Source organism: Callorhinchus milii, unplaced genomic scaffold, assembly GCF_018977255.1.
Source record: "Callorhinchus milii isolate IMCB2004 unplaced genomic scaffold, IMCB_Cmil_1.0 Scaffold85, whole genome shotgun sequence".
Taxonomy (NCBI): Eukaryota; Metazoa; Chordata; class Chondrichthyes; order Chimaeriformes; family Callorhinchidae; genus Callorhinchus; species Callorhinchus milii.
In genome coordinates, this window is record NW_024704826.1 from 132517 (window position 1) to 142116 (window position 9600).

General features: G+C 43.5%; 1 protein-coding gene across 1 annotated transcript in view; it reads left to right on the top strand.

Moving 5' to 3' along the window:
• LOC103188515 overlaps positions 1–5113 on the top strand; it is a 49682-nt gene extending 44569 nt beyond the window's left edge. The window contains exons 16-18 of the mRNA XM_042345727.1: positions 993–1203; positions 2041–2117; positions 4599–5113. Of these exons, the coding sequence (XP_042201661.1) occupies positions 993–1203; positions 2041–2117; positions 4599–4794 (484 nt within the window). The 3' untranslated portion in view covers positions 4795–5113. The remainder of the gene's footprint in view (positions 1–992; positions 1204–2040; positions 2118–4598) is intronic.
• Positions 5114–9600: the final 4487 nt, after the last annotated feature.

Consider the following 9600-nt stretch of genomic DNA (forward strand, 5'->3'; position numbering starts at 1 on the left):
CCTGGTCATCGGATTTCAGATCCTTTCTCTCCACTGCTTTTATTTCATCCCTAATTAACAGAGCTACCCCCCCCGCACCTTGTTTCCCACAGTGCCTGTCTTTCCTGTAAACTGAGAACCCTGGAATATTTAACTCCCACCCTCGATCTCCTTGTAAGCATGTTTCAGTGATGGCTACTAGATCGTAGCTATATGTGTCTATCTGTGCTTTTAATTCATCAGTTTTATTCCGAATGCTGCGCATTCAGATATAACATTCAGATTAGATGTTAATTCGAGGTCCTGTCTGCGTGTTCGGGTGAACGTTAAAATCCGCTGCTACTTCTTTTTTCCAATAGTGCCAGCGGATCTTTAACGTTCTCTCCCCCGGTGTCCAGGCCAACAATCCCCGAAATAAAATTGGTCATTCACTTCACCAGACGTTTGTGGGATATCGCTTTCTGCAAATTGACTGCCGTGTTCGTCCACAAAATCCAAGTGACTCTAATCTGTGAAGCCCATTTGAGACATTCTCCTGATATGAAAGGGGTTATACCAAATGTAAGGATTATTTTGCACACGAAATACCAGTCAATTCACTTTACAGTATATTCTGTGAAGCGCTTTGAGACATCTGGATATGATAAGGTGCTATATCAAATGCAAAGATTCCAGGCAGGGCGAAACCTTGGGCAAGTTTCCTTACTCCACACGCCTAATAATAATCCCTCCAAAAAACCCAAAACAATAATAAATTGGTCATTTTCAATCTACGACTGTTTGTGGGACATTGCTGTGCGCAATTGGCTGCCGCGTTCGCCCACAAATATACAGTCAATTCACTTTACAGTATATTCTGTGAAGCGCTTTGGGACGTCCTCCCGACGTGAAAAGCGCTATATCAAATGCAAGGATTATTATTATTATTATTATTATTTATTATTACTAATGTCACTTTGGTATTCCTGCCAATTTCATTTTGATTCCTTTATTTTCACCCTCTGTGGGTTTAGTTACAGGACCCAGATTAACCTGGAAGCTGACGTGACAATGGAGAGGTTGAAGATTCTGGTGCGGAGAGACCAGAATATTAGCTTCTACCATGATCGCCTGATATCACACTTTTTTATTTGTAAGATGTGTACCCCACTGGAGATCTACCAGAACACAGAAGCCAACACTTCACTTCTGCAGCATCTCAAAAAGTCGTGCACAGCAATTGCAGTAAGTTTATTACCTCCCAGCCTGGCTCAGTCAGTGGGACACTTCTTCTCATTCAGGGTTTAAGCACCACTTTGCGAAAGTTTCCTGACTCCACATGCCTGTTTACTTAACAGTAAGTAGGAAACCAGTTGTTAGTCAATTGTCGGTTCGCTTCCGGGGGTAATAATCCCTTCAAAAAATAAATAATAATTTGGTCACTCAATCAGTTTTACATTCAGTTAAATATCTTATGCCATTGTATTGAGTATTCAACTCTCAGTGTCTTCACCGTCTAATACTGTACAAAGCAATGTCAGCCAGACACTGATTAACCCCGACACTGGGAAAATCACACACAATGCTCTTCCTTGATCCTCTTGTACACTCGGCTATTTTAAATATGCCCGTTAGCAATATGTCTGTGTTTCACTTCCAGAAACATGACAATATTTGCAGGTTATGGAGGGAGCGAGTGGGCCAGATGAAATGGAGGGGGTGGAGCTGTATGAAATCGGCCTGCAGGTCGCCAGTTGGACCCTGACTAGGATTGTTGGCCTGGACTCCAGGAAGAACTCCCTTCTTTGTTCTTAATATCCACGGGAAAAATGGACAGAAGGGTCATGTGTTTAGCATCTCATCTAAAGGACAGTACAGAACCTCTGGCAGGTCAGCACTCCCCCCCCCCCCCCCCCCCTCCGTACTACACTACTGTACCTTCCTAGTCTGAACTCAAACAGAGAGTTAGGAAGGGTTCTAATCCAGAGCTGAGAATGCTAACAACTTTTACAGTTATAAGGAAGCACGTTAACAGGATCTGCTTGTACCTGTGCCTGTTGTTATTTATGTATTGTTTAACAGGAACAGCTCCATGAGGTTGGTGTGTTTCTGAAGACAAAGATGCTGGACAATAAAGGGGTTGGCGGCTTAAAGCAAAGGTGAGGCAAAGCTATAAACTCTCAGTTATTATTATTATTATTCATGTTCTTAACCTTAAGACAATATCATATATAAAATTGTGCACAATTGCAAGAATCAGTTTGTTCTCATTCTTAATGTGAAAATTGCTTTCCTGCAGCAACGACCCACAATGAGTGGTGGAATCCTGTAGCTCAGTGATTAGAGCACTGGGTTCGATTCCTGGGCAGGGCAAAACCTTAGGCAAGTTTCTTTACTCCACACCTCTGTTTATCTAGTGTAAGTAGGAACCCGGTGTTCCACAAACAGTCGTGGATTGAGTGACCAATTATTATTGTTTTCGCAAAGATTATTACCCCCGGAAAAGCGATCCACCAATCGACTAACAACTGGGTTCCTACTTACTGCTCGGTAAACAGAGGCGTGTTGAATGCGGAAACTTTCCCAACATTTCTTTCTGCCTGGGAATCGGACCCAGTTCCTCTTACTTGCGAGGCGAGTGCTCTAACCACAAAGCTGCAGGACTCCAATTGTTCATTGGAAGAGAGAGCTTGAAGGGGGTCATAGGAACATAGGAACAGGAGAGGCCATTCAGCCCTTCGAGCCTGTTCTAATTAGATCGTGGCTGATCTGTACCTCAACTAATCCTTTCAATTCCAATTTCCCCTTTCTCCCCATATCCCCTAATCCCTGACCTGCCAAAAATATATCAACCTCACTCTTGAAGGTGTGGGTGGATCCGGAATTCACGGCCTTTGGGGGAGAGAATTCCAGGTTCCTACCTCCTTTTGAATAAAACATTACTTCCTGATTTCACTCTTAAATGGCCTGGTTCTAATTTTCAGACTGTGCCCCTTGTTTTGGATTCCCCACTCGAGGAAATAGCTTCTCTGTATCCACCCGATCGAATCCATTTATCAACTTAAATACTTCAATCAAATCACCCCTCAACCTTCTAAGCTCAAGGGAATAAAATCCAAGTTTACGCCGCCTTTCCTTGTAATTTAACCCTTTTAGGCCTATTAACATTCTGTTGAACCTGCGCTGCACCCCCTCCAGAGCCAATATATCTTTCCTGGGGTGTGGTGCCCAAAACTGAACGCAGTCTCCAGATGGGGTTTGACTAACGCTCTGTACAGCTGAAGCATCAGTTCTTCCCCGTTGTAATCCGGGCCCTGAGATAAAGCCAACATTTCATTCAACTTTTTGATTACTGACTGGGATTGAAGTGATCTCCGCGCTCTGCGAGTCAGCGCTGAATGGCCTCCTGCGCTGTAGATTTCTGTTACTTTGTCTCTCAATCAGTCAAAGTGGAACTCGCTTCCAGTGGGAGATACAACACACCGTCATTTACAATATAATTGATTTGGTGCTGTTTACATCAGGAGGATCTCAAACACTTAAAACACACTACCCATTCAATCATTTGTCAAAATTCCCAGTGAATAAAGTGATGTCAGTGCTCTGGAACCAGTGTCTAACCATCAAATCAGCTCTTTCTGTCTGCAATTACCAGACCTTCTGAGGATGAGATTATTAGTTGATTAGTGAATCGCTTTCCGGCGCAAACTACCCTTCCAAAAGAATAATGTGGTCACTCAATCCACGACTGTTTGTGGGACGCTGCTGTGTGCAATTAGCTGCTGTGTTTCGTCCACAAAATATACAGTAAATTCAGTTCACAGTATATTCTGTGAAGCGCTTTGAGACATCTCAATGACGTGATAAGGTGCAATATCAAATGTAAGGATTATTATTATGTCTTCAGAATTTAAGGTGGCACAGGTTTGTGGGAAATTCTTCAAGTTAACCCTAACTTGAAACCAGTTTATTTTTAAGAACTGTGTAAAGTCATTTTCCAAATGAAGACTGAATTACACGATTGTTCACAATTCTGTCACCGCTCAGCCTTTGCTTTACACATGTCACTACAGAGAACAGCATCAGTAGGAAGATCTGTGGCCTTTACTGGATTGGTCCTAACTTCAGAAATGATTGAACTCAAACGATAGTGACAATGAGCAGCGCTGAGGCAAGGAACATGCAGAGTAAAGCAGAATTTCCAACTCTTTAACAGCTTGATGATTGCCACAAAAATATAATAATATTGCTTGCATGTGATATCACATCATTGACTCGTCTCAAAGCGCTTCACAGAATATACTTTAAAGTGAATTGACTGTGTATTTTGTGGATGAAATGCGGCAGCCAATTGCACACAGTGTCCCACAAACAGCCATGAAATTATTGGGACGTCCTCTCGACGCGAAAGGCACTGTACAAATGTAATTTTGTATTGCATTGTAAATGAGTGACTAATTTTTTAGGGGAGGGAATATTACCCCCGGGAAGCAATCCGCCAATCAACAAACCGGGTTCCTACTTTCTGCTAGAAAAACAGGCAGCGGAGATACTATATTTATATAGATTTAATATCTATATAAATATATATTAAACCTGTAATACCTCTATGTGGAACTGCTTGCTCTCTGCTGTTTCAGGAAGCAGGAAGAGAAATCCCTCTTTATAATCCAGCAGGAAGTGAAACTCTTACAGAAGAAGTTGGTAATGACATCAAAAAATCAAGAGAAGAGAAACCAACTGCTCTCTCTGGAGATCCAACTCCTCTCGTGTCTCGTGGAAACCATGAAAGTCGCTCTCAAACACACCTCCAAACAGCCAGTGGGCGGTGAGTAAACTGAGTGGTGTAAGCGTTCAGTGGTAATTGCCTGAGCTGATGTTCGTTCCCAGCGTGGCAGCCACACAGACTCCTGGGTCTGATGATCTGAAAAATAGTAACTGCATTGCAACATAAATAGGAGACAGTATTGATCTGCTTGTGACTTGTCCTACGCTCAGTTTTCCTGTCAGCGCCTTGGGACGTCTTCCCGAAATGAGAGGAGCTGCACAAATGTAATTTTGTTGTGGTTGACCCCATAATTGTTCTCTGCCATAATTATACCCATCAACATACAATGGAGTCCTGTAGCTCAGTGGTTAGAGCACTCGCTTTGCAAGTGAGAGACCTGAGTTCAATTCCAGGCAGAGGGCGAAACCTTGGGCAAGTTTCCTTACTCCACACAGAGCCTAATAATAATCCCTCCAAAACCAAAAACAATAATAAATTGGTCATTTTCAACCTACGACTGTTTGGGGGACATTGCTGTGCGCAATTGGCTGCCGCGTTCGCCCACAAATACAAAGTCAATTCACTTTACAGTGTGTTCTGTGAAGCACTTTGGGACGTCCTCCCACTTGAAAAGCACTATATCAAATGCAAGGAATATTATTATTATTATTACACACAGCAGCACATCTGCTCAGACAACACAACATGGGTGTAAACTCGGGCTTTCTTTGCCATCGTGTAAACAAGGAAAAAGGGCTTCAGGTAATCTTGTTAAACGTTATGTAAAGCTTTGGAAACAAGAAGTTGGGTAATTAGTAAAAATTGGCAAAGTGGGTCATGTCATCAACAAAATAATCCATATTCAGTGCCTTTCACGTCATGAGAACGTCTCAAAGCGATTCACAGGGTATAAAGTGTAGTGACTATTTTGTGGCAAACCTGGCAGCCAATTTGCACACAGGACTGTCGTACAGGGCATATTTATAGCACACCCTTAACCTCGGATAAGATCTGGAAGGCTTCACATTTCATATGAAGAAATACTGCAAATTAGACCTGTTTTAGGAAATCAGTCCCTGAAATTCAGCCTCAAGGACCCAATCCCCACATCACAATGTGATGTTTGACCATCACCACTGCAGGAGATGTACAGGAGAGAGGATGTCGTGGCATCCGGTCGGATGACATTTGGGGGAAAATGCTATATTTAATATGGAAAATAAAAGTTTCTTGAAGGATGTTGTCCCTCTCCTCTCCCTGACCATCTTTAAAGCCCACAGACCTTGGTTCAACCAAACTTTTGGTCACCTCCCACCATTCCCACGTCAGGCTGTGAAGCTGTAAAATTACTGATGTGAAGGTTTCAGTGTAAATGTAAAATTGTTATCCACAGATCAGTTTTCTCCCAACTTTTGTTTCATGTTGAGCTGTTTAGGATTTTAAGATTTCTTACGTTTTTGTATTTTCGAATGTTCTAAGATAATAAAATGCTGAGAATGTTTTGTTTAAATGGAAGTTAAGAAAGAGTATCTTTACATTTTATGCGCAGAAATGCTCTTTGTGTTGTGAATGCAATAAACTGATGCCCTTTTCTCATAAAAGTGGAAACAGAAGGTTTTTTTCCAGAAGAAATTATAAAAAGGACAGTAAGAGGTGAGAAGACACTTTCTCATATTTGTGGCTATTGGAATTTACTAACTGAAGCACTTCATAACTAATAATTCTTATATTATGCCTTTCATGGCAGCGCTGTCTCAGTGCTTTAGGGGATGAAGTGAAATGTGCGGTGACCGAATATGTTGTGGGCGAACGTTGGCAACCAATTTGCGCAGAACAATGCCTCACAAACAGCCAATCTTTTTCCATTGAAGGGATTGTCTATCACTCGGAGAAACTCCTTTCTCTTTCTAATAGAAGGGGAACCTCTCCCTTTTTATAACTAGAACTTGTAGTTTCGTTCACATAAAACTCTTGCAATCAGTTCAGCATTTATAGATCCAAACAGCAGCCACTTTGTGTACAGCGATATCACCCCAATCGTCCACGAAGCAAATGATGAATCTTTTAACTGATGAATCGGTGGCCGCGACACCCATGGAAACTCATCTTGAATAGTACCTTGAACTTTAAGATCGTCAGAGGTTCTGTCCTTTGGATTAAGCAAAGTCCGACTTCCTGTTTTAGCTCCACGTTAAACATCCTTATGGCACTATTCAAAAAGAGGAGGGAGTTTCTCCCAAGTATCCGGACCAACATTCCCCCAAATAAAATTGATTCAGTTCATAACTGCTAATTACATTGTTGGGTGCAAATTAGCTGCTGTGTTTGCACAAAAAATATCATTACATTTTACAACAGAGGGGTTAGGACACGGATGCTCTGGTGGGAATGGTGGTTGAGGGAGATCCATATTAGCTTTCAACAGGGAATTAGAGTTATCTAAATAGTAATAATCATTGCATTTGATACAGCGCCTTATCACGTTTTCTAGACATCAAAGCGCTTCACAGAATATACTGTAAAGTGAATTGATTGTATATTTTGTGGGTGAAACCCGGCAGCCAATTGTGCACAGCAGTGACCCACAAACAGTCGTGGATTGAGTGATCAATTTATTATTCTTTTTTTCTTTGAGGGATTATCCCCGGAAAAGCGATCTGTCAATTGACTAACATCTGGGTTCCTACTGACTGCTGGTAAACAGGAGTGTGGGGTAAGGAAACCTGTCCAACATCTCACTTGGCTGGGAATAGAACCCAGGCTTCGCTTACGAGGCGAGTGCTCTGACCACTGAGCTACAGGACTCCACGTCCCGATTTGGGCGAAACGCCTCAAAGCGCTTCACAGAATATACAACAACAACAACAAGATTCCATTTATAGAGCGCCTTTCACGTCGGGAGGACATCCCAAGGCACTGCACAGTTGGGTCAGGACCCGAGCAGTGGAGAAATGGTCAGGGTGAGGGGAGGGAAGGGAGGGAGCGAGGAAATGGTCAGGGTGAGGGGAGGGGAGGGAGGGAGCGAGGAGGGGGAAGAGAGTCGAGAGGGGAGCTGAAGGCTGAAGGTCATAGAGAAAGGTCTTGAGACCGGCCTTGAAGGAGGAGAGGGAGGAAGCGGCGAAGGCACTGGGGATAGAGTTCCAGAGCCTCGGGGCTGAGAGGCTGAAGGCCCGGCCACCGATGGTCGGGCGGTTGGGGCGGGGGATGTGGAGCAGACCGGAGCCAGAGGAACGGAGGGTACGGGCAGGTAGGTAGGGGGATAGTAGGTTGGAGAGGTAGGAGGGAGCGAGGCCGTGAATGGCCTTGTAGGTGAGGATGAGGATCTTGAATTCGATCCTCTGGGGGATGGGGAGCCAGTGGAGGCGAGTGAGGGCGAGGGTGAGGGCGAGGGTGGGAGTGAGGGCGAGGGTGAGGGCGAGGGTGAGGGTGGGAGTGATGTGGTCTCGGTGTCTGGTGCGGGACAGTACACGAGCTGCAGAGTTCTGAATGACCTGCAGTGTGGAGGGAGGGCCGGGAAGGCCGACGGGGAGAGATTTCCCATAGTCCGGCCTTGAGGTGGTAAAGGCGTTGACCAGAGTTTCAGCCGCGTGAGGGGTGAGGTAGTGCCGTAATATACTGTAATATACTGTAAAGTGGATTGACCGTGTGTTGTGTGGGCGAAACACAGCAGCCAAATGCGCTCAGCAGTGTCCCACAGAGAGCCACGGAGTGAGTGACCAATTTTATTTGGGGGATTGTTGGCCAATAACAAACCCTAACAACGTCCTCAGAGATAAATCACAGATACAGGAAATAATATTTTATTATTTTATTAAAAATCTATCATCTAAAAAAACAAATTTACAACTACTACATTTCAGATATCTATACACTCACAGTTAAAGTGCTAAAACTGAAGAAAGAAAGTTGAACAAAGCTAAACACTTCCTAATGTAAACAGAAAGGTTCTTTGGGGGAGAGTGCAAGTTTTTTTTCCTTTAACTTTTTAGTGTTGAATACAGAGGCGGATGGACATAGCACAACAGTATCCACTGCCTAACACTTGACTGAGGGCATTACTGCTCCAAACCCAATCAGCACCGGGTGACAATGCACATTCTCATCATTGAAATCTTCAAAGCCCTGAAGTTTTTCCGGTCAAATTATCAGTCAAAATGGTCTTTACAGAATTGTAGAAAATTATTTAATTTGGAGGCTATTTTTCCACAGTTCTTACACTGTGTACGAGTGTAATTGTTGATGTGTATATATGTGTATTGTGTGTCGGGGAGAACGAACACTGCAGTGACCCATCAAATGCTGAACAATCAGATGATCAGAACTGAACTTTCACTCAGTGACGGCATTATGTAACAGATATTAAGGGGATACGAAATGGGGGAGAAATGGGATTAAAAGTCTCACAATCTAATTGAAGAACGGAACCAGATCAAACGGTTGTACGGTCTCCTTCGCCTCCGACTTTCTCTAACCCCCAGAGGGCCGAGTGGAACAGTCAGTGGATCTCACCTGTGAGTCACTGTTTTAACATTCTCTCCAAGACCTGAAATTCCATTTTAACTCAAAATATAAAACAGCGTAAAACTGGGAGATTCACAGATTAAATCTAAACAGATTTTGGACCCGGTTTCTTGTCAATAACTGAAAACCCTGTGGTGAACGCAGTACGTTACAGCATTTGCATAGCTCCTCAGTATTGGTAACTCAGCCAATCTCATCCTAATGCACTCGTCAGAGCCACTGTGCTCCCCCAGTGCAATACGCCACTTGTTCTGCAGTGCAACTCAGAGGGCCCAGTGGTTCCATAGGCACCTAAACACGTTTACATGACAAACGGCTCACTAAATGCACATCCTGCATCAGCCCCTTAAAAA